Source organism: Coffea eugenioides, unplaced genomic scaffold, assembly GCF_003713205.1.
Source record: "Coffea eugenioides isolate CCC68of unplaced genomic scaffold, Ceug_1.0 ScVebR1_1381;HRSCAF=2222, whole genome shotgun sequence".
Classification (NCBI taxonomy): Eukaryota; Viridiplantae; Streptophyta; class Magnoliopsida; order Gentianales; family Rubiaceae; genus Coffea; species Coffea eugenioides.
Genome location: NW_020861778.1, coordinates 19,891 through 45,721, shown reverse-complemented (window position 1 = coordinate 45,721; position 25,831 = coordinate 19,891). Strand labels below are relative to the sequence as shown.

General features: G+C 35.8%; 1 protein-coding gene and 1 pseudogene across 3 annotated transcripts; one reads left to right on the top strand and one right to left on the bottom strand.

Moving 5' to 3' along the window:
• Positions 1–4,437: 4,437 nt before the first annotated feature.
• LOC113755276 lies at positions 4,438–16,473 on the bottom strand (annotated as a pseudogene).
• Positions 16,474–17,584: 1,111 nt separating this feature from the next.
• Positions 17,585–24,314, top strand: LOC113755284 (ubiquitin-like modifier-activating enzyme 5). 3 transcript variants are annotated; one of them, XR_003465610.1, is made up of 15 exons: positions 17,585–17,918; positions 18,635–18,703; positions 18,797–18,910; positions 19,391–19,519; positions 19,799–19,867; positions 20,319–20,471; positions 20,638–20,674; positions 21,239–21,321; positions 21,639–21,713; positions 22,211–22,285; positions 22,372–22,458; positions 22,551–22,666; positions 22,841–22,887; positions 23,828–24,070; positions 24,165–24,314. XR_003465610.1 is itself a non-coding variant. In XM_027299323.1 (15 exons), the coding sequence occupies exons 2-15, from the start codon at positions 17,829–17,831 to the stop codon at positions 23,971–23,973; spliced, it is 1,290 nt and encodes a 429-aa protein (XP_027155124.1). In that variant the 5' UTR covers positions 17,588–17,688; positions 17,780–17,828; the 3' UTR covers positions 23,974–24,314. The 3 variants fall into 3 exon arrangements, 2 of the variants coding, with proteins under 2 accessions (XP_027155123.1, XP_027155124.1); XM_027299323.1 differs by having other exon boundaries at positions 17,588–17,688; positions 17,780–17,918; positions 23,828–24,314; XM_027299322.1 differs by having other exon boundaries at positions 23,828–24,314.
• Positions 24,315–25,831: the final 1,517 nt, after the last annotated feature.

Below are 25,831 nucleotides of genomic sequence, written 5' to 3'. Positions count from 1 at the left end.
ATATTTTTAAATCAGAGTTTGATAAGAAAAGTCCAAATATAAGCAAAAGGAAGCTGCAATAAACAAGTTTTAAATTCACACCAAATTATATAGAAATTTAATTACTTCAATGGAAAAATGTTGACGCTACCTTGGAAATAATGAATTTGAGATCGGTGAGTACGGTAGCAATAAAAAAAATTGGGAGGAAAAAGATGACAAAATTATGAAAGAGTAGAAAGATGGAAAAAGATAAGGAGTAGACAGATGTGAGTAATATGGAGAAATTGTAAAAAAGTCATTAAATAGGGAGAAAATAGAAGTAGAAAGCCATTAGACAGAAAATGTCAGATTGTTTAATTAGATAAGGATTTTGGATAGAAAATATTAAGTTGTTTAATTAGATAAGGATTTTGAATGTAATTAACAAACAAGGATAGATTTGGTAGATAAGATAAAAGTAGTTGAAGTAAATTTCTTGATTCTTATTAAATTAAGCATTCAGTTACGATTCTTGTGCTGAAAAAAATACATACAAATTCAGCACCACTTAATAAGTTCAGCAAAAAAAATTTTATTTATCAAACACCCAAAACATCTAAGTGTGGGAGTCATTTCTGTTTGATATTTTAAAGCTCAGAATGGACTTCATTGAATGTTCCTTCTCCTTTGTCAGAAGGGGAGTGAACTCTGTAGCTCACCATTTGGCTAAATATGCCTTACGAGTGGTAGATGAGAAGGTGTGGCAGGAATCATTTCCTGACTGGCTATGTAGTTTAGCTAGTAAAGATGTAGGAGCACATGCTCCTGTTTTGTAACTTTTGATTTGGCTAATGAAAGTGTTATCGTTTGAGAAAAAAAAAAAAAAAACAACACCAAAACATCTGAATGTCTGAATGAATTCAGTTTCAACACTTTTTTATGTTATCAAACAGAAACTAAATCTCATAGTGCAACCAATTACAAAATGTCTAGAGGCAAGAAATAATGAAAGTTTGGTCTTATCTAAACATTAGAAATATCATGTATAGCTAAATCTGCATACAGTGCAACCAAAGTTCTGTTTTGTTTGCAGTTAAATCACATGCTTGGGATACTACGTTACCACATGCTCGGTTTTGTATGGATATGGTCAAGGCTTGGATCCAAGAGCTGGCGGCTGGCCCATATCACTTTTGGGTCAAAATTCACTAGTCCAATATGATTAATCCAAATTACTCAGAAGCCAAGGGCCCAAGACCTTAAACCATTTTATTTCCTTTCACAAACTCAACGTGGGACTACTACTCCTTATGAATAGTAGGTCGAGCCTCACATTCACCCATACTTAAGGACTTTGCGTCCTTACAAAATCCATCACAATCCAAACTGTCCGTTTGGTTATACTCGAATTCCAGAAGGGGCCCTCGTATGTGACATGTAGTTCCTTATACTCCCTTATCAGGGGCGGATTTAAGGTAGGGGCACTGGGGGCACGGGCCCCCACTGCCTCCCTTACATTTCTATAATACTTATATAATTTTGATATAATTTTACGTGTGCCCCCAGAGTTTTCTTAAAAATGATGCGAAAGAATTACGTGATTTTTTAAATTAGTTCATAAACTAAAATTCTAAAAAGATACGTGGAGCACAAATTCCATTTGAAATAAGTTAAAAAAAATCTTTTCATTTCAACTAGCAAGTACCAATCATATTATTAACTTTTTTTGGACCCCACTCCCCAATTTCCCATCCCTTCTCTTGTCCCCCATTTTCCCCCACAATCGAGAGACACTACCTTCCACAACCAAACAGCTAGTTACTCTTTCTCTTGATCAATTCATCCAATCATATCATTCACTTCCTTTATCCCCACTTCCCAATTTCCCTTCCCTTCACTAGTCCCCATTTTCCCTCCATAACTGAGAGCCATTCTTACTTCCACAACCAAGTTAGTTATCAAAATATAAAAACTCGCCATGAGTAATTGTAAATAGTTTAATTTATTTTTGAGATAAAATTATTATTACATTAATAATTTTAAATTTGTCTTTTTATATTTTTCATGGAATATATGCATCATTTGTACTTGTTAGTGATTTTTTTTTTTTTTTTTTGCTTAAAAAACTAGAAAAAGAGTAGGTAAAAAATTTTAGTGTTGCTTTTGCCCCCACTAAAAATTTTTCTGGCTCCGCCATTGTCCCTTATGTAGTCAAAATCATAATTCAATGGCTTAGACTCACCTCACACAGAGATCATGCGAGATTCACTCAAATACTTACTATCACAAATCAGGTCCAAGAGTTGACCCAAATAACTTTTAAGTCAAAATTCACTAGTCCAAAATGATTAACCCAAGTTACTTAGTAGCCAAGAGACCCAAGTTCTTAAGCCATTTCCTTTCCCTTCACAAACTCGATGTAGGAGTAGGAATAGCAGTCCGGGACTCACATTTGACACCATTAAAATTGTCACACCCAAGCCTGCATCTTACTCAGAATGCAACAGCCGCCGTATCTTCAAGAAGTAGCTCTTGAGGATATAGGGTATCATTAACCATTACATCATATTTGCGGAAGCAATAAATAGTTAGTGCGAGACTTATGTCTAACACAACAACAAAAGATAATAAAATGACAAATTAACTTGTCTATTGAGCCATACATGCTCATTATTACATGAATAATTCAAAAACAATATCTATTCAATCATTATTCGAGCTTTCCAATAGTAATCTAGCTCTACCAATTCCAATCACTATCCGCAATAAACTCGTAAAACGTACTCGCTCACTACATAAAAATGTTAAAGTGGTGGGGTAAGCATCACCATGTTCAGTGAGTAAAATATACCATCCTTGTTGGACCATGTATATTACATATATATTCATATATTTGCAAATTGTTATACAAATAAGCACACAAAGTACACTAAGAGAAGCCAATCTTTGCACATTGGTATAATATATAAACAATCATTAAACATTTATTGGCTCTTAACAGTTACACGTGTTCAACGACGCTTAGTAGTCAGGCTAGATTAATTTATTTTGATATGGCGGTCTCCAACATTGGATTTGAAGTTTGGGGTACAATTGGTTGCGAATGGAATTTTGGTTTTGGCAAGATGAATTTCTTAAAGATCTTAGTAGTCATAAGGATGACTTTATTCTTTTAAGCCTAATTCATTCTATCCACACCTAGAAAACTCTCCTGAGGATTTCCTTGATGGCTACAATGTGGCTCGTGTACAAGGATTTGTGTGGAACCAAACCTTGGCATCCTATACTGAAGATTATGCAAACATGGGCAATTGATTATAAGCTTGACCATTTCATGGGATCCATAGAATTTTGCTGAAGGGGTGAACAATTTTTCAGTGTTGCGTGGAATTTAACATATGGGTTGTGAGAAACAATTTTTATGACTATGTTGATGGAATTACTTGAGTATATAAATAAGGTGATTGACAAAGTACTTTTTGTTTTGTTATTGTACAAAAATGGTAGTTTATGACTTTTGAGGAAAAATTTAGACTATTAGGTCTATATTGTTACATGAACAGTAAAAGCCAGGGAGGTAGATGTAATTTACAAAACTTGAGGGGACTCAGTAATTGTCAAAAATCTTAGGGGAGGTTTCAAAAATTTTCCCTAGTATAAAGTTTGGTTCCTTCTTTTTCAGTTTTTCCTTTTGGAAATTTTTATCCATTCTGATTGCGTTCTTTCTATCCTCCTTCGTCAGCAGCCATTAATTAGGTTATGTCTTATACATTTTCTGTTGGAACCAAGGCAGTTGTTGCTTTTTATGGTGTTTCTTGTAAATGAAAGAACCTGTACTCAAATTTTTTTTTTTTTTTTTTGGAAATATGAAGAAAATTCTAAAAATGTTCTACAAAAGGAGTTGTAGTTCCAATGTTGGATTTTGACATGGAAATCTTTGCATCTAGTAAATTAGAGCTCTCGTTGAGTTTGCATATGCAAATTGCAACGTTACACAAGGATATTTGTTTGTTCTTTTAAGAAGAAATGCATTAATCACTGACCTCGCATCCATTGACCAGACCAGTTTGTATTCACATTATCAAATACTAAATTTCAAGAAAAACATAACAACATTATGTGGGTGATCTCATGGGTAGCAGAAAGGGGAAGAGTGGAAGAACCCCCTAGTGGCGTAACACTGCATAATTTTGGGAGAAAGGGAGGAGGAGAGAAGGAGGTACCAATGGAAACATAAATTATAGACCACTATGATCCCAAGCAATCCGAAATCCCCAGAATGAACTGGTGACCTTACACCTTATATAACTATATCAAAATCCCACATTTAATACACAAGGACACGATACTCATCATAACGCAATATTTCACCATTTTAAAAGTTTTCCCCATCAACTCTATCTCAAATTTAAAGGTGACAAGATACAATGGTACTCATAGAACTACCACCAACAGGTATCTTGAATCTTGAAGTGCCTAATTAGGTAGACTTGCAACTAGTAGAAGAGGGACTTTCCTTGGCGTAACGATCCCAGGTGCTTCAGTCATAGCCAAATCCTCTGGTCCTGCTCCACCAGCCAATTCAAAATCAAAGCTGCAGATCAAATTTGCGAGTGCAAGTTCAGCTGTAACCAAGGCAAATGCAGAACCAGGGCAGCTCCTCCTTCCGGAACCAAATGGGATGAACTCAAAATTTTGCCCTTTAATCTCCAAAGAGCTATTCAAGAACCTCTCCGGCTGAAACTCCTCAGCATCTTTCCACAGTTTTGGGTCCCTTCCAATTCCCCAAGCATTGATAATCACTTGAGTGCCGGCAGCTATATCGTATCCCATTATTTTGACTGCCTTGCTTGATTCACGAGGAACAAGTAATGGAACTGGTGGATGCAAGCGAAGAGCCTCTTTTATTACTGCTTTCAGGTAATGGAGGTTCTCTAAATCATCTTCAGTGATGTATGATTTGCATCCTAAGAGTTGTCTCACTTCGTTTTGTAATTTGTGCATGGCATTTGTGTTTCTTAATAGCTCTGAAATTGCCCACTCAAGCAGCGTAGATGTAGTATCAGTTCCACATACAATCATGTCCTGCCGGAAGCAAAAGAAAGTGAAATATGTATTATCGATTCGTTCTTCTGTTGTTTTTTGTGAAACCAAAAAAAAAAAAAAAAGGAACTAGAAACTTCTGTCAAGTTATAATAAAATTAAGGGCAAATTACACCTTACCTCCCTATGGTTTAGTATTTTGTACATAATCCCCTATAGTTTTAAAAATTATGTATAATCCCTTCATAGTTTGGATTAAAGTGTCAAAGTAACGGAAATAATTATTTGTAACGGAACCTATGAAAATGTCGAAATTACCCTTGTTTAAAAACTCAAATGATTGAAGTGACCAAAATATATAAACATAATATACACGACACTCTAATCCCTTACGGTTTAATGTTTTACCATATAATCCCCTTATGGTTTTCACGATATATGCATAACCCCCTTGTGATTAATAAATAATTTTCAACTTTACATAAGAATATTTTTGATATTTTAATTGACTCCGTTATGGATTGTAAATTCCATTATTTTAACATTTTAATCCAAATCATGAGAGCATTATATAAAGTTTTTGAAACCATAGGGGGTAAAGTGTAATGTGCCCTAAAATTAAGCTACATGAAAATTGATAGCATAAATTGCACATAACATGGGTTTTTCATATTACCACAAGACCTCTTTAAATGGGTGTGATGGAATTATAATATTCATTTAACCCCCTTATACTTTGCATGAATGTCCACTTTACCCCTATGATTATTGCATTTATGTATATAATCTTCCTATGATCAGTCTCTCTCCTATGAGAGCTCTTTCTCTCTCTACGAGAGCCTTTCCCCCCAATAGTGGGAGCCAAAACTTTTCAACTCTGCAAACTTTTCAAACTTTCAAAAATCCAAAAACAGAGACTCAGATAAGGACCTAACAATTAAATACCTTGCTACCAATCAACGTGAATTTGTTCGCAAGTCCAAACAATTTCAAGTGTTAGTGCTGATTGGTGTCGGAACAGAAGGTGCCAGGTTCCAGGAGCTTCGGACATACTATTTATAGCTGGTCGGAGCTTAGAAGTTGGAACGGCGCAGAACAGGATTTACAGCCATAAATGCATGCTTTTTAAAGCCTGAATTTCACCTAGGTTTCTTCATTAACTCTTTGCTGCATTAGTTACTTTTTTCGTTTTCCTTTCTGTTTTTTTTGGTTCATGTTTGTTGATCTCCCAGTAAGGCATTTACCTAGTGGAAGGTTGCAGATTTGAGTACTCATCTGTATCAGTTTGCTTAGATCCTTTTCATACTTACAGAGAGGTGGGTCTCCACCTAAATCTCATATTACTACTATGGCTGAAGAGTTGACTGAAATCATGCAAAAGTTTGCCTTGAATAGCCATGAATGCAGTGTGACTGATATAGATGCAGGAGATGCTCGCATAGGCAGGCAGGAATGCCAGACCAGTTTGTTGGGGAGAATCAGGGGAGATAAAATAGCTAACTTTACTGGGGTAAAAAATTTTGTGGCAAGTGCTTAGGGTTACCCGAAAGAGCTCAAAGTGACTGAATTAGGACCAAATTTCTTCCAGTTCGGAATTCAAGGGGAGGAAGCTAGAGAAAGGATAATCAGTGGAGGGCCGTGGATTCTAGATAACCAGATACTTGTGCTGAGTAAGTGGTATGAGGGGATTGAGGATGATCCTAAGGCCTTCAGTATAGCACCACTATGGGTTCAAATGTGGAACCTTCCCTTACATTGCATCTCTAAGGAAGTAGGAAAGAAAGTCGGTGCAGTGTTTAAGGAAGTCAGGGAAGTAGTCAGTCCGCAGAATGGAGGCAAAGAAGGAAAGCATCTGAAGGCACTAGTCATGGTTGACATATTCCATCCTTTGCTTCGTGGAACAACAATCAAAGAGAATGGGCTAAAGAGATGGATTAAGTTCAAGTATGAAAGGTGTCCGAACTTCTGCTACAAATGTGGGATAATAGGCCACAGTGAAAAGGCTTGTCAGTCTAAGGTACTAGCAGGAAATGGGCAGCTAGAGAACCAGTACGGGCCATGGTTGAGAGTTAATTTTGGGAAATCTTCACCCCAGAAGGAGAATAACTATTACAAATCTTCTTCTAATAGACAAAACTGGGGGGTGGAAAATGGGGAACTGGTGAGGAAAGAATCAATAAGGCAGGAAGAGGAATATGAGTCCACAGCTCCACGGGGGAAGGAAAATATGAAAGAAAGGGATAAAGGAAAAAATACACCTAAGGAGGGAGTGGACTATATATCAAGGAATTTGAATGCAGAACTACAGGTTCAGACTCTGGTCAGCAAGGAAAAGAGAGTAGAAAACCAGGCAAATATGGACAAAGGGGAGGAAATAACAGTCGAGGAAGTCCAGGCAGGAGCTCAACAATCCAGCAGTAATAAGATGATGGAGCTTCTAAAAGAAATGGAAAGATGCAAAAAACCAGAATTCCAATGAACTAATGGAGAGGATGAGGTAATGGTGGACAGGGAGCTGCAAGAACCAAAGCAAAATGCTGATCTAACCATCCAGGAAGATGGTAGTAACAGTACTGTGCTAAGTGAGGAACAAGGTAAACCAGTGGGTCAAACTAGCAAAGGAACTCAAGTAGAACATCCTCAGAGACAGGAAAGGAAAACAAGGAAAACAACAAGGATATCAATGGGAAGGGGAAGGAAGGCTTTGCAACAGATTGATAGCAATTGTCTGAGCCAAGTAGGAACGTCTAAAAGGAAACTGGCTGTGGAAGATGAAAATATGACAGACTCTGAAACAAGCGAACACACCCAGAAAAAAAGCAAAGGGGGAGACCAAGTTATGGAAATAGAAGGATTAAAGGAAGTGGTGGGTGCCAGCCTTCACTGGACCCCAAGTAATCCATGAAGGTTATGGTGTGGAACTGCCAAGGTGCTGGGAGCCCCTTGACAGTTCCCCACTTGAAGGAGTACAAGCGACTCCTCTCCCCAGAAGTGATGTTTCTATGTGAAACTAAAAATAGGAAACAATATATGGAAAAGGTCCAAAGGATTCTAAATTATGAGCACAGCTATATAGTGGAATCGATGGAAAAAGCAGGAGGCATGGTCCTGTACTGGAGTGCACACACCAAAATACTGCAGGTCCAACACACGGCCTTCACTCTAGAGGCTCAAATACAGGACCAAAGCAGTAGTAGTGACTGGTGGATAGTTGGGATCTATGCTAGTTGTGATGACTCAATATGGAGACAACAGTGGTCGGTTATTCAAAGAAGGAAACATCTATGGGGTAACAAATGGATAATAGTAGGGGACTTCAATGACATTTGCTCCAATGAAGAGAAATGGGGAGGAAGAATCAGAGAAGAGTGGACCTTCACTGACTTCAAGAACTTTATCAATGAAAATCAGTTGATTGACATTGGCTACGAAGGTCAGCCTTGGACATGGAGTAATCACTGGGAAGGGGACGGTGAAATTAAACAAAGGCTTGATAGAACACTGAGCAGTGTAGAATGGAACATGAACTTTGGAAAAGCAAAATGCACTCACTTGAAGTCCCATGCGTCTGATCACAGTGCTTTGCTGTTGGATACTAACCCCATGGAAAGGAACAGGAAAAAGAGATTCTTTTTTGACAAAAGATGGCTTCAAAGAGAAGGAATAACTCAGGTTATCAAGGAAGCTTGGGACAAGAATGTAGAGGGATCCAGGATGTTTCAGGTTAAGACAAAAGTGAGGAATTGTAGAATTGCTCTACTTAGATGGAGCAACAAAAGTAACAGGAACTCTAGGAAAAGGATTGAGAGTATTAAGGAGAAGTTGGACCAGATTCAAGGAACTTCACTGGAAAGCATCAGGAAGGAAAAGGCTTCTCTCAAAATGCAACTGAAGGAAGCCTACAGGGATGAGGAAATGTTCTGGAGCCAGAAAGCTAGACTCAAATGGTTACAAGAAGGAGACAAAAATACCCAGTTTTTCCATGCACAGGTTAACGGTAGAAGAAAAGTGAACAGAGTGCAGAAACTACAAAAGGAAGATGGGACATGGACAGAAAATGAGATTGATCTGGGAACTGAAGTTGGTAACTACTACAGGCAACTCTTCACCAAATCAACCGAGAGTAGTAATCATGAGATTATAGATGGAATCCCAAAATCCATTTCTGAGGCTATGAACCAGGATCTAACTAAGGTAGTAACAGAAGAGGAAATCAAATCTGCAATCTTCTCTATGGATAGCAACAAGGCTCCTGGCATAGATGGGATGTCCCCCCTTTTTTTCCAAAAATTCTGGGATATAATCAAAGGAGACCTGGTAAATGCTATAAAAAGCTTTTTTCATTCTGGTATTATGCTAAAGGCTATTAACCATACAATCATTTCCTTGATCCCAAAGGTCCCCTGCCCCACTAACATCAAGCAATACAGACCCATTAGCCTTTGTAGTGTGATTTACAAAATTATAGCCAAGATTCTAGTCAATAGGCTTAAACCAATTCTGCATCATTGCATCAGCATTAATCAATCTGCTTTTATCCCTGGGAGACACATTCTGGATAACATCATTATCTCTCATGAGTACTTGCATCATCTGAAAAATAAAAGGCACGGAAAGGATGGATTTATGGCTGTGAAGCTTGATATGGCTAAGGCCTATGATAGAGTCGAATGGCAGTTTTTGTAAGATATGATGGGAAAAATGGGATTCTGTGATAAATGGATAACATGGATTATGAAGTGCATCACTACAGTCTCCTTCTCTTTTAACATCAATGGAGAGTGTAAGGAATACATTGTACCAGAAAGAGGGATAAGACAAGGTGATCCCCTGTCACCTTATTTATTCCTCATATGTTCAGAAGGTTTCTCCAGTCTACTGAAGAGAGCAACACAGACAAGGAATATGGCAGGCATGAAGATAAGCAGACATGGTCCTTCAATAACCCACCTTTTTTTCGCTGATGACTCCCTGATCTTTTGCAAAGCCAATTCTCAAGAAGCCAAGGAGCTGAAGAGGATACTAGAGGTATATGAACAAGAATCTGGTCAGATGGTCAATTTAGACAAGTCCAGTGTGTTTTTCAGCAAAAATGTGGATGCGGCAACCAAGGAGGATGTGTGTCTAGAACTAGGAGGAATTCAACAAGTATCGCAAGGGAAATACTTAGGACTGCCCATGGTGATATCAAGATCTAAGGGTCAGCTGTTTGGTTACATAAAGGATAACATCAAAAGAAGGATGCTAAGCTGGAAAAACAAGCTTCTAAGCTCAGCTGGAAAAGAAATTCTGATCAAAGCTGTGTCAATGGCAATGCCTAATTACACAATGTCTTGTTTCAAATTGCCTTGCAGGTTGTGCAAAGAGATAAGCTCTATGCTTTCCAACTTCTTGTGGGGAGAAAAAGACAACAAGAATAAGGTTCACTGGGTAGCTTGGAAGCAGCTGACAAGGGAGAAGAAATGAGGTGGTATGGGATTCCAGGAGATACAAAGTTTCAATAGAGCTCTGCTGGCTAAACAGATTTGGAGAATCATCAGATATCCAAATCTGTTATCCAGCAGAATTCTAAAAAGCAAGTACTTCCCAAATTGCAGTGTGTTGGATTCCAAAACCCCCAACAATGCCTCATGGTTTTGGCAAAGCATCATGAGTGCAAGAGAAGAGTTTCAATGGGGAATACGGAAAAGGATAGGGAATGGTCTCTCAACAAGAATCTGGGAAGATCAGTGGATCCCAAACCAACATTTAGGAAGGCCTGTCACAACCAAGCCAGGAGACTGCCAAATTCAGAAAGTTGCTGATTTGATAGAAGGCTACAGGTGGAACAGAAACATCATTTTTAAAAACTTCAAAAAGGAGGATGCTGATAACATACTCAAGATCCCCATAAGCATCACAGGAAGATAGGCCAATTTTTTCTGGACAGGAAGTCAGAAAGGGGAATACACGGTGCAATCAGGATACAAGGCAATCCAAGCTAAAAAAGAGCAAGAGGACAGAGGGAGAAGCGAAGGAATTGAAGCTAGCTACAGGCCAAGAAGGACTGACATGTGGAGAGTGCTGTGGAACCTAAGGATCAGTCACAAAGTCAAGATCTTCATATGGAAAGGCCTGTAAGAAGCGATTCCAATCAAAGAATTAATATGGAGAAGAATATCAAAAGGAGACCCTATATGCTCAGGCTATGGGGAGGAGCTAGAAACATTGGAGCATCTTCTACTGAAGTGCAAGAAAGCAAAGGAGATCTGGAAAGCTGCACCAATACAATGGGATGGGATTCAGGAGCTGACTGGGAATTTCAGCAGGTGGTGGACTGCATTATCCGAAGCAATTCAGAGAGACCAGGGGATAGACCATATATCTCTCACAGCTTACATTTTGTGGCATATCTGGAAAGCAGGAATGATAAGGAGTTCAACAACAAAACGCATGAGCCAGCACAAGTGATCACCAAAGCCTGGAATGCATGGATGGAGTTCAATGATGGGATAAAAAAGACTAGGAATTGCAGTATTGAATCAACAACAGTCCCACCTCACAGGCAGGAACAAGAAGCTAGGCAAACTCTAGATAACAGAACCGTAGGCATGCAGTTAAGAGTAGCAACCAAGTGGAACAAGACATCAAAGTCCATTGGATATGGTATAGTTGCAGCTGACTGCAGAGGGCAGGATGTGATGGGATGGAAAATGAGAGAACGTGAGAGCTCAAACCAAGTTCAACACGAAGCTGAAGGTGTTAAATGGGCTTTGATCAAAGCAGCAGAACAAGGATGGAGGCTAGTATGTATTGGAGTCCCTAATACGGACCTTTTGCAGCAAATACAGGGAACAAAAATAGTAGGCATATGGTTAGCTACACTAATAGAGGACATCCGCGAGCTAAGTAAGATGTTTTATAAATGCTCCTTTTGCATAGGGAAATATAGAAGGAATGATCTAGTTTGGTTGTTTAGCGCTCAAGCCTTGAGCAATTATTTTGATGTAGAATGGGTTAATCCCAATCTATTGTGCTAAGTGCACATTGTATAGCATCGAGCAAGTCTCGCCTGTATATTTTCCTTTTCCAATCAATATATTCCTATCGTTTCGACAAAAAAAAAAAAAAAAAGTATATAATCTTCCTATGCTTTTATGCAAGGTGGTCAGGTTATTATTCGGTTTAATGCTTAAGTAAGGACAATAATGGTATTTAATAAATGACGTTACAAAGGCTATTTTTTTTATCAAACTTCCACTTTACATTTAATTACATGGGTTTATGTGAAAATCTACATGCGGTTATGTGTAATTTACCCAAACTAATATTTGAATGCCTTGAATATTTGGTGTCTGCACTCTGCATGATTGCTGAAGGCGCTTGGTAGCTTGCTCTTTTCAGTTATACGTTAAAGGAATCCACTTCACTAGGAACATATTCCTGCTCTACTTACCTATATAATGCATGCTATTTAAGAAGAACAGTTTGTGTAGCTAAAAGTATTTAGTTATACTTTATTATATTCCATTCTAAAATTCTTAAATTGTCATTGGCATGATTGGATTTGGACAAGAAAAACACAATCAAGATAAAAGAATGTATCAAGTTATTCACATGGTATGTCAAAATAATAGTAAATGACTAGGGTGGCTTTGGAACTGTTTGCAAATATGGTTCAAACCTATAAGCAGCAACGTATTTTATTATCTGAAGATTACTTGTTATTCCTAGGTAATTTGTGTGAGTTTCTGAAAATCAACTTTTAGGTTTTCACAAAATCAAATCCAATGCCATCAGTTTTTTCATTTTATACAAGAAATGCATGCAATTCAGCCATCGACAGATCAAACAATGACAAACTTATTCTTTTTTTTTCACTGACAACTTATTTAATGACAGAAGACCTGTAAATCGAAACGTTAAAATTGTAATAGGCAGATAATCAAATGAAAGAAAGGAAATAAATGGAGCTGATAATCAATTTTCTTTACCAGAATGATGGCTTTAAGGGAATCTCGCTCAAAAGCAAAACCGGTAGCATTTGTTCTCTGGATTTCGAGCACAACATCCACAAGATTCTGCTGCTCTTTCTCATCACCACCATTCTTGTTTCCACTTTTTTCCTGCTTTTTAACTGCCTCTTGAAGAATTTTTTCCAAATATTCATCAAAATCTTTGGCCACTTTTTTCACCTTTGCTTCCAAGCCATTAACATTATTGATCCATGAAAGCCATGATATGTAACCTCCAACGTTAAAATCACCCAATAACATGATAAATTCCTCAAAAAGTTCCTTAAACCTGCTCCCACTTTCCTCTTCTGAGTACCTTTTTCCTATGACAACCCTCGAAACTATATTGTTCGTAAGTGTTGCCAAAATTTCGTCCATACGAATTATCGAAGACGGAGCACTTTTTCAACATTGATTCAACCTCTTCTTCTCTTATGCTTCGGAACGACTGAACCCTCTTGTTACTTAGAAGCTGAAGTACACAAATGCTTCTTACTTGCCTCCAATATTCGCCGTAAGGAGAAAATGCTATGCTATTGAATTTGTAGAGTAGTCTCCCAGCAAAGGCTGCTTTAGGCCTATTGGCAAAGATTAAATCATGTGTTTTCATCACTTCTTCAGCTGCATCAAGGGATGAGATAATTAGCACCGGCTTGCTGCCCAGATGAAGCAGCATTGGGGAGCCGTATTTTTTAGCTAATGATTTCAGAGACCGTTGAGGGATTGAACCGAGTTGATGAAGGTTTCCGATTATGGGAAGCTTCGGAGGGGAAGGTGGAAGTTTCTGTGAGGGGTTTGAAGTGGAATTTCGCCATTTGACAACAAGGATAGTGAAGAGGAAAAAAAGAAGTAATGAGATAGAATGTTTGAAGAAGAAGCCAATTATTTGCTCAATTGGAAGTATACATCTTTGCTTTTCCGTTCAGAAATGTGAATTGGTTTTCTTTGGCTTCGTTTGAGTTCCCTACTACAATTATTAGCTTCCACTAAGAGCCCCCTTTTATAGATAATTTGAAATGCAACTTCTAAATGAATGTAAGCCTCTTTTTACCTGATAGAGACATTGATCAGGTAACTGAAAATCTTTGATTAGATTCTTAAACCCTCTTCTTTTTCATTTGAACATGGTAGGAATTTTTAATTGAAAGTGGAAATTGGAACTAACTTTATTCGTAATCCTAAATATGAACAATAATCACGAATGATGTATTAAGTTGAATAAGGTTTAGGCAGCAGAATGTCATAATCAATCATCATTTCACGCATTGAAATAGCAAATAAAACAACAAAAAATGTAGATAAAAAATTCACAACAACAGTTACAACTAATTCTGTATTTTTTTAACACATCAGGGGTCCAGATGGTAAAAAAAAAAATATTCTGAAGTTTATTTGTCGTATTTTTTGACTTTACTCGATGGACGCATTGAAATAGCAAATAAAACAACAAAAAATGTAGATAAAAAATTCACAACAACAATTACAACTAATTCTGTATTTTTGAACACATCAGGGGTCCAGATGGTAAAAAAAAAATTCTGAAGTTTATTTGCCGTATTTTTTGACTTTACTCGATGGCCTTTCCCTAAAATCTCCAAAAGTAATCAAGATTGCCTGCACAGGAAAGTGAAAACCAGCACTCTTCCCCTCCCCCCCCCACCCCCCACCACCAAAAAAAACAAACAATCCTCTTGTCATTTTCTCCCTTAAGCTCTTAGACAATACTAGAATATCTAATAAAACATTTTTTTAAAAATTAAGGGGTATAACTTGTCAGTGTAAAAATGAAGGGGATCTGAATGGTTCTTTAAAGTTCATACTCTTTGTTTCTGCCTTTGCAGTAAAATTATGCATTATTGCTTACTTTTCAGAGTGAATTACAAGTTTTCCAATTCCAAAAGAAAAAAAAATCCACTTAGCCATGCCAAAATCGAATCATGAAGAAGAAGAAGAAGAAAAACATGTATTTCAAATTGGAAAAGTGGTCTGCGTGAAAATTTAAAATATTTGGACGGCTAAAACAATAATAGATACAATGATTGGTTGCGACAAAAAAAAAACGATTAGATAATTAATCTACTTAATATTGCAATCATACAAAGGGATCATAGCAAAGATAATGGTATCATTGGTGATCCATCACATCTTTCTAGAGTAAAATATACATCACATTTTTTAAACAAATATAAGATAAAAATACATGCCAATACTCTTCACTAATGTGCTTTGATATACTGTCATAACACCTTTAATTAATTAAGTCTAGATTTTACCTAAAAAAGTTTGGTAATATTCAACATCTACTTCTGACTAAATAGTTTGTTATGTTTCACGGCAAACACTTGGATAGACTTGGCTTGTATAGACCATGTAATCCAAATTTTAACACACCATCTTACCAACCCAAAAATTGAAGATGTAGTAAAATTTAGACTGCATGATCTATAAGGCTAAATCTATGTAAGTTTTCTTATTTTTCTTGTTTCAAAATTCGAACTGCTTTTCTTTTTAAAAGACCATATTGAAGACCCCTCCCCCACCAAATTGTGATTCACAATGTAAGTGATCTACCAATTCTAACCTCAAAATTTGTAGCCGGGTTGTTAGATGGTTTGATTCACAACTGAGAGTTTATTTTTAGGATGTAAAAACTTGAGTTTTTAAATGTGAAGGACCAATTTGCTTCGTTTTAAATGTGAGGGACGAAAAGAATATTTTTATGAAATATGAGGGATGAAACATGTCATTTTCCCTTAGCAAAATAATAACCAAAAATCACATCTGATTTCAAATTCCCTTTTTTTTTTACTAGAGCTTTTTAACTTTCTTTTTTTGGATACGACGACGACGACGATGATGACGAGGTGGTGAAATTGGAGAGTGAAGATGAAAGTTTCAGTGGTAACATTGCAAATGTGGGTAATTTGGGCACGAAGACAGGAAATTTTTAGAATTTCAATTCTGCCCCTAAACTAGTGTTTTTCTTCAAGAAATAAAACAGGAAAACAAACTTTTTAAAATTATAATTAAGCCCCTCAATTGATCCCTGTTGTTTAGAAAATTGGGATAGTTTGGGAATTTCAAACTTCTTTGTTCCATATCAGTTTAAATCACAGGGAGTTTCATGGAAATGTTTGAAAGATAAGGAGGTTCCATGAATTTCAGTTCACTTATATTATCCTCTAATTTATCAATGAGAGGCTTGAATGAATTTGAAAACTTCAAGGATGTCTTAATCAGTTCTCCAAAGTAAAAAGTTGGTTCCAATTAACAACACCATTCTAACAATGTTAGGTTGATAATTAGTTGACTATACTTAATTTATCAAAGATAGGCTTCATTGAAATTACACACTTTTTAAGGGACATTTTTTTTTTATAAAAACAATATTAAAAAAATGAATCCCTGCTATTACTGTTGAGCCCCTTCTATTGTTATTTTCCTCTCCCTCTATCTCCACCACCACAATCACCATATTCTGTCATCTCAACCCCAACCCAAAAACACACACACACACACACAATGTGAGCTCAATGCAACACATATCCTTATGGAATCAGAGATTAAAATTGGAAACATCATTTAGAAAATCATATGAACCATAGTATTATTATTATTTTACGCTTATAACATTTGAATACATTGAATATACTCATGAGCCTTTCGTAACAATAACATACTTGAGATGCAAGCATGGAAGAGCACAATGCACAGCCACTATCTCTAATTATAGGTGATAGGCATTGTTATATTCGTAGAATTGGACGCATTCCACGTTTGGTTTTCTAAATTCACTTCAATTCTTCTCCTAATTACATAACCCTTGAAATGTTTGGATTCGTACTCTTTGCAATCACTCCTTAGGAGCAAAATGGCAAACGCGTTAACTAAACTATCAAAGATTTTTTTTTTGTTTTGATTACTAAAATTTGTTTTAGCCAAGTTGGTCAATCAAATAATGAAAAGTACATTAATTTTTTGTCAGAAACAAAAATATATAGGTCCAAAGATGTATTTTTACATTAGTTGAGAGATCAATTTGACAAAAGAAAAAGTTTAATGACTAGAAATAAGAAATCTTAATTAGTTCCATGGCCACTTATACCATTTATTCTATTCTTAATCCGTTAATATTTTTAATTAGACATTAGTATATATAGGCACCTCATCCACACATAATAATAATTACAATTCTTGATGAAATCATGTTGCCCAAAACCACCTATAAATATGAATCAAAAGAAGTAAGTGTACAAATATAAAATTGTAATCATTGTATATATCAAGCTGCTGTGATAGATAGATAGACGTGTAAACGAATTTAATTAAATTGAATACTCTAATTATAAAGTTCGTGTGCTAGCTTGTACTCGCGTTCAAACTCGACCTGTTGATCCACGGAATCGATTTCATACCACACTTTTTATCAAATTGTGATCAAGTAAATTGAATATTATGCATACATTTCATGCTATAACTAAAACCACATTTTAATGAATATTAATTGTTCGCCCTATTAACGTAAGACTGATAATATTTGTAATTACTACTTTGTACCCTTAGACAGAGCACTTGGACAGAGGCGCCAACCCAGAGGCCCCCTTTGCGTTTCGGCCTTTTTGGATTCAGATTCCTTGCCTCGTGCTATCCAAAAGTTAGCCTTTTGGGTAGTGCTGTGGATTAGCTTTAGGTTAGTGTTTGTGTGTGTTTCTTGCTGCTGTTGAAAGATTCCTTGCCTCGTATCCGCATTTATTGCCCAAATCGTTTTTCGAATTTTCAAGGAAAGGGAAAAGGTTGAAGGCATTGGAAGCATAAGCAAAGGGATCATCAATGGAGACTGAGCTCAAAGAGATTTTAAACGAACTTAATTCTCTGCAAAATTCATTGCCAGATCCCTCTCATCAATCCCAAATCCATCAAGTAAGCCTCCCTATTATTGGGCTTTTCAGCTATTTAATTTTGATTCCATTCTTCTGTTCTAATTTTAATACAGTTGCTGTATATATTGTAGTTAGCTCCGAAAGATCAAAGCTTGCATGACATATGAAATTAAAAGGGAATTTTAGAAATTCTTGAATTTCAAGTTATGTTAACTTTAAATGCCAATTTGAGGTTATATCAGGAGGAATTCAGTATGTTGAATCTCATATAAACTGTGGGTTTTGCTGGTTTTCTTTTGTTATTTTGTTTCTTTTTATGGGGGACAGGTTTTGATTAATGTAGAACTGGAGCTTGAATAAAGGGGAATAATCCCCAAGTACGTTGACTATACTATTGCAAAGAATCGTTATGTGCAAACATCTTGATGCAAAGAACAGCTGCTAGAGCAGGCCTGCAAAGACTTAAAAGTCAGCTGCTTTTTGGGTTTTGTCCAAATGGCTGATCGGTTCTAGTTATAAAGTTTAATGTTTTCTGCTAATGCCATATAAATTCGTTGTTTTTCTGGGTTCTGAATTTTGACCAAATTCCATATTAGTTCTGATTAAAAAGTTGAATTTTTCCAATACAAATAATGGGTTTTGCTTGGTGTTGGATTTTTGTTTTTTTTTTTTTTTTTCCGAAAAAGTTTCAATCTTTTTCACTGCAATGGTGCATATAAGAAATGTGTTTAATGGCCTTAGTGTTTGTGCTTTTAGTTACAATGTCGAATTGAAAGGCTCTCCAATCTTGCTAAGTCAGGAGGCATGCACCGCTCAAAAGTTAAGGTAACTGTGTTCAGCTACTCCTATGGTTGTATCATATCATTTCAGCTGCTTTACTATATTGCATCCCATAATCTTATACTTATTCTATTTTAGGATATGAGTGCTGAAGTTGTTGATAGCAATCCCTACAGTAGGCTTATGGCACTTCAGAGAATGGGCATTGTGCAAAACTATGAAAGAATAAGGCAATTTTCAATTGCCATTGTTGTAAGTATCTTAGCATATCCCGTTATCCTTATTTGTTATGTTTCCAATGCCTGTTTCTCATTTCACATGATTGTCTTAATATGCTGCTCTTTCTCAAGATTTGTGCATGATCATTGTTCTAGTTCATAAATACATATGTTTAGGTTTGGAAGTTACACGAGATTAGAAAGGCATCTTTATTATTCTTTACTTGTTGATGTGAAGATTTATTCATATCATTTGCTTTTTCAAATTATTAAAACAACTCCTGAACCTGATATTGTTTTAAATATGGACTTGTTTATCAGTCTACTATATATCATATCCAATTTCTCGTAAATAGTTTTTATCCACTTGATAAGTTTATCTGAAACTCCACTGGGAGCTCAATGTTGTGCTTTGATTTTGGAGAGGATAGATGAGTTGGATCTTTCAATCACGCTATATTTCTGCATCCAAAAATAAGCTTTGCCTCTCTTCATTCTCTGATTTTATGTACAGGGTATAGGTGGTGTGGGCAGTGTTGCCGCTGAAATGTTGACAAGGTGTGGCGTTGGTCGTCTATTGTTGTATGATTATGACAAAGTAGAGTTAGCTAACATGAATAGGCTTTTCTTCCGTCCAGAGCAGGTTTGTTCTTGAAGCATTTTCAGATTCTGTTTCCTCTTGTTGGATAGTATGATGTAGATACTAAATCAGTACATTTTATTTGATTTTTTAAATTTATTTTCTTCTTTTTTTCCTCGAAAAGAAAGCTGAGGTGTTTTAATTTGGGCATGTATGGTTGTTTCTCCCAAGTTTTCAACAATATTCACGGAATCATAATGCTGCTATCTTTAAATATGAAATTATAATCTATAGTTACTTGTCTAACTGTCAGTTTTTTTTCCTTCTTCTTCTTTGTCTTAGGTTGGCATGACGAAAACAGAAGCTGCTGTTGAAACTCTTTCTGACATTAATCCAGATGTTGTCTTTGAGGTGATGTTTTCAAGTGATATTCCTGCTTCTGATTCCTTTGCCTTTTATACTCCTAACCCTTCAATGTTTGCCCTTGTTTTTGCCAAATTTGCTGCATGGAAGTCAGTTACATCTCCACTGATAAATTCTGCTTCTTGTTTATACCATTTGACTATTCTTGTTATCCTGTTTCATTCATTAGTGGTTTTATCCACATTACTAAAATTTGTGTTAGCACCTTTACACCTTGTATACCCCAGCTCCCAAACAAAGAAACATAAATCAAAAAGTGAATGTGCCAGTAGTTTTGCTCTAGAATATTCTGATTTTTATCACTTTTATTGTCTGCTTTCACTGTATGTTGTTATTCTTAATTTGAGCATGAAGTTTGCTTCCTGTTAGCAGAAAAACACTATATAGCTATTACATTATCATTTAGATAATGATACTATTTAGGTTTTGAATGTTGCAGAGCTATACACTGAATATTACAACTGTTCAAGGTTTTGAAACTTTTATGTCAAGTCTCAAAAATAAGTCGTTTGGCCCACATAAAGAAGGTAGCGGAGTGGATCTTGTATTAAGCTGTGTGGATAATTATGAAGCAAGGATGGTAGTAAATCAGGTAACAGTTGATACTAGATGCATTTTCGGATTGGTTCTGATGCATTTGTTTTACTTCCACTAGTTCTATAGAAAATGTTGGAATCTCTTCTGTTTCCTTTTTTCTTTCTTTCTTTTGTGACTCAATGTTACAATTTTGTCTTAACTAAAGTTGCACTTTTTTCCAGGCTTGCAATGAATTAAACCAAACATGGATGGAATCTGGTAAGGAAGATGATGCCTTTGTATCTTCTGTATGAAAACGTCAGTTTGTTTGGCATCATACAAAGTTTTGTTGCATCTTTGAGTATGGTTATTCATTTTCTGTAGGTTCATTGGTATATCAAACTCCAATGATGGACATGCTACGTCGTAGCCCATTTTATTTCTGTTGCTGAAATGCTTTGCAATATTTTTGTTTCTGTCCTCCTAATCTGGTTAAAAACCATGTGTAAAACATCTTTAAAATGCTAGGCTACAGACAAAGCATTAATAGGCTTGGTTATTATGTCTCTATATCTCATTAAATTTGTATTTAGCATATTGTCCTTTTCGAATCCATCTTATTTGCCGTCTATATGACACACAATACTTGAATGCTATGCCTCTATATGTAACTAGTTGTTGAGCTTAGGATATCAAGACACAAGTCAATATTTTGATTCTGCCTCAGGGCTGTTGTATTCTCATCTCTGATTCTGTCTCATAGTTGATGGGATGCTTCAAATGAAAATTTTTATTTGAGCTGGAAATTTTGCGAAGGACTCACAAGAGAGATTGTTTGGGCAGGTGTATCTGAAAATGCGGTTTCAGGTCACATACAATTGCTGGTTCCCGGAGAAACTGCGTGCTTTGCATGTGCACCTCCCTTGGTAACTTCAGTGATCTGGGTGGATTTGAAATATTTGGTGCCAAAACTTTCATAGTTGGATTCTTGTTTGATTCATTTCCATTTTCTCATGAAAACTGTATTTAGTTGACATATATTGTAGCTTTTATGTATTACTGATAAATTTTTTATTCTGAAACTTATCTTGCATTTGCAATCAATTGGCCTTATGTTGGTCCTTTGCATCTTTGCTTGCTATGCTCTTTTGTTTTTTTTTGGGAGAGGGGGGGGGGGGGGGGGGAGGGAGATTATTTATCTTTCAAAGTTAAGAAAGTAATCTACAACTAAATTATCTGTCAGGTTGTTGCTTCTGGTGTTGATGAACGCACACTAAAGCGTGAAGGGGTTTGTGCTGCATCTCTACCAACTACCATGGTAATAACTTTTCAGTTTTCAGAAAATGTAGAGATGTTTCTATCTTTTTGTCATGGAGTTATTTGCTATATATAGCATAACTCAAGTTGTTTGACAACTTCCTTTGGCAAATAGTGAACCTTCATCATCCTCAGCATTAGATTCCTGAAAATAGAGTAATATCGTATACCAATGATTAACTAATAAATGATAGGAAATCTCAATCTTGGATTGAAATCTTTCCATGACATTCATGTTATTTTACATGCTTGTACCTGAGAGACCGTCTTGCAACCCTTTTTTAACCAGATGGGGTTTTCTTTACATAATGAGTTTTCGATTATTGATCACTCCTCTCTTTTTGCTAAAACTTTTACATAATGCTGCATTTCATTAATTTTTATTACATGGTTATAAGTCCAAATTTCTTGTGCATATTAAGTGTGAAGGCTTGAGCATTGCTGATTGGTTTTTGAATTTTGTGTTCTATGTTTTTGCTATTTTGCTTGACTTGACAGGGTGTTGTTGCTGGGCTTCTTGTTCAAAATGCTCTTAAATATTTGTTAAAGTTCGGGCAAGTTACCCCTTATCTGGTACAATTTAAATCCTCATTCTCCTCCGTAAGAAATATATTTGGAATTATGCATCAAATGTCACTGATTCTTGTTTTTGATATCAGGGTTACAATGCCCTCAAAGATTATTTCCCAACAATGGAAATGAAGCCAAACCCTCAATGTTCAAATTCAGCATGTTTGGAACGACAGGTAAATAAAGCACAATGGAGAATTTACAAGTTGTTTGCTTTTTTATTTTACATATTGGCTTCTATGTTGAGCAAGTGCTACATGTGCTGCAGAAAGAATACATTCTTGCAAAGCCTGCCAGGGATGCTTCTGCTAGAGCAAAGATGGAGGCCGAAGCACAGTCTGCAACAGAATGTCCCATTCATGCAGATAATGAATGGAACATAAGGTAAGCCTATAGAAGTTTTTCTTTGATTTTCTTAGTCTTGTAGTCCAAACATTTGACATTAAGATTTCCTTGTTTTGTTAGTGGATGATCTATTTGAGGAGTACATTTGTTTTCTCTAGTCTTTATTGTTGGCCTTGTGATTGATGCTGTATCATGTCCTTTTGTGCTTTTCAGTGTCGTTGATGACAGTGAAGTGGCTGGTCCAGATGTCAGAAGTTCAGGTTTTTCTTTTTTTCCAGAATAATCATGCTATCATTAATTTGATTTTAATTAGCCTGTGGCAACTATCACTTGATGTTAAAACTTTCTGTTGATTTTTCAAGATCTAACTTTAAAATGTGAAGCTGGTCAAAGAATGTTAATCATGGAACAAGAAGTTTTGTGATGTTGGTTTGAAGTCACATGCTTATAAGGGGTTCCCTCATATAAGATCCAAGAATGTGTTGGTTAGATGGTTTCAGTTTTCATAGAGAACTGTTTTAATAGTCTCAAAGGCAGATTATAAGATTCTGGAAATATTACTCCTTTTCTTTTTAATTTTTTGGGTCTCTTTTTGTTCTTTCCTTAAGATCAAGGAATCTATATTCTTGAAATCAGCCTTTTTATCATACTACATAACCAATGCTTGCCCTTTTAGACCACCTATTTTTGGAGTTGAAAGGAAAGGATGGTGTTAATTGAGGCAGCAAAGGTGTCAATAATCACTTCTCATTTTTCACTTGAAAAGTTAAAGGTAAGGATGGAGATTGGACAAAACATATTGTGGCAGATTAACAGTTTAATGCTCTGCCAGAAATTTGGAGCCTATATCTTACCTTTGTTCATATTGTTTTTCTGTTCTCTCACTTGGAGAGAAGCATAATACGAACCTGGAATTGGTGCTTTCCTAGTTCTGTTGTTCCCACTTTAGTCTCTACGACAAATCTGCAACTGAACTTTAGGTAGTAGTAAACTATTAATTTTTTTTTTATTGTCATGTTTTGTCATCGTAGAAGTGTTTTTGCACTTAAAAAATGTCCTCCCAGTATCTTGAGCTTGTGCTAAGAAGATGAAGGGCTTGATATTAACTAATCCGATTTCTTTGGTTTATTTTTTTTTCTGCTATTATTGTTATTCAAAGGCCAGCAGAGGTTGACAAGATCCTAAATCTCTTTCTTTCAGGCATTCTTCCGGATGGCCTTACGCATGAGTTGCCAAGTGCAGATGGATTTTCAAATCTGCCTGTTCCTGGGGAGGGAAGCAACCCGCTGGACGACTTGGATGAACTAAGAAAGCAACTTGAGGCCCTTAATGCTGATAAGTCCTGACTTAGTACATGATAAATTTGTTCAGCTAGTATCTTAAGCTAGGAAAATCTCAGGTGAAGGCAGACACTAAGTGCTCAAAGGGTCATGAAGATAAAAAGTGATTAAACTGTACAATTGTTTTTGTTGTGATTTTAAATAGGCTTCTTTTCTTCAGTTCTTACACAACAGCTTTACCTGTATGGAACCTGCAGGTATAAGCTTGTTATTGGGAAGAGTAGTTTGTCAACAAAGATGGAATCTGTATTGTAGTTGCAGGGCAATTGCCTTTGTGTTTTGCCCTAAAGGAGGCTTGACAGTTTTGTGAGATCAATTTGGTGTACTATAACTTTGTTCTATAGGTAGATTTGTTTACGATCAATCAGTAATTAAGGCTTTAGAGGGGCATTTTAACTCTGAAAAACAGCAGCATAAAAAAAAATATATATTTTTAAAATTTTTGGAGCATACATTTGGCTCAAATTTTTTCAAGTAAACTGTTGTTGTTGTCAGGTATACAATGTACTCGTTTCAATTGTGGTACTAATTAGAAAAATAGAACGTTTCAATTGATTGCATCTCAATAATGTTGATAATTAAAACTGAAAACTCTTCATTTAAAACAATTTATCAACTCATGCATTCCATCTCCAATTATTATATGTCAACTTTCTTACTCAGAGCAATGATAAAAATTTTCACTAGCCACAATTTGAGACTGTAAAAATCAATATTTGAAAAATAAATGCTCCGGTGAAAATTGGAGAAATATATAACGAGAAAAAGAGTCCATAATTCATTTGTATATCTTGATACAAAGATCACGAGTCAATTGAACAATTATGTACTTTTTCTTTTTTAATACAAAATAAAATTAAAAAGAAAAACACCCAACTAAACAACTGAAAATGCAAATGGTTCAAATTCAATAAAATATTGCACCTCACTTTATCCAATTCAAATTATTATTCAAAAAAAAAAAAAAACTGAAAAGTTGAACAACTAGCACGACTAGACCTGGCAATTATGCCCAAAATCCAACAACCCACCCAACCCACCCACTAATTTGAGAGGTTGGATTGGGTAAGTTGGGTATTGGATCAATTTTGGGTTGGGTAATAAAAATCCACATATATTTTGGGCGGTTTGGGTATTTGTATTGGGCATCCGTTACCCAACTTATGCTAATTGAATCAAGTGAATAATCAACACAATCTTAAAAGGGTGAATAGTTACTCAAAAGCATCAACTGTAGACTTTTTTTATTATTATTTTTTGCTATAAACATCTTTTGTGATTATAACATAATTCGCCAAGCAAGTTAAAATTTTTTTACTTGGCCTATTTTTAATTCCTTGGTTACATACTTAATAGGGTATTACCATAGATATGGAAAAGGCCAGATGTGTTAGAATAATTGCCAGATTCATCGTGACAATGTGAGTTCGAATGTGACTTTTTTTCATTTATATTATCGTCATCAAAATGTGTAGTGTGAAGAATTTGAACATTATTAAATTCGAAATTAATTTTGAGATGTTAATGTTAACTTACAACTACTCGTGCCCTCGGTGCTTAATAACTACCACATAACTCATTCATGCTAAAGATTTTTGTTTTTATAAACCGTATTCTCAATATGTAAAAACTACATAAATCCAAAATTACCATACTTTCTTTGTGAAAATGTTAGCATAAAATCTTTTTTTGGGCGATTTGGGTATTTGTGTTGGGCATCCACTTAAAAAATTTTTTTTGTACGTGAAATTATATTTGAGAGAATTTATGTATCAAAATCTATTAATTAATATATTGGATTATATTTGGATCATGGGTTTGAGATGACCCAATATGACCCAACCCAAAATTAACCCAATCTAAA

What these genes read in the sequence shown, in the direction of transcription:
- LOC113755284 (XM_027299322.1), top strand. Translation starts at nt 17,829, where the DNA reads ATGGAGACTGAGCTCAAAGAGATTTTAAACGAACTTAATTCTCTGCAA. An exon ending in AATTTTCAATTGCCATTGTT is followed by an intron (nt 18,911 to 19,390) that starts GTAAGTATCTTA and finishes TTTTATGTACAG; the next exon opens with GGTATAGGTGGTGTGGGCAG. An exon ending in CCAAACATGGATGGAATCTG is followed by an intron (nt 20,675 to 21,238) that starts GTAAGGAAGATG and finishes TTGTTTGGGCAG; the next exon opens with GTGTATCTGAAAATGCGGTT.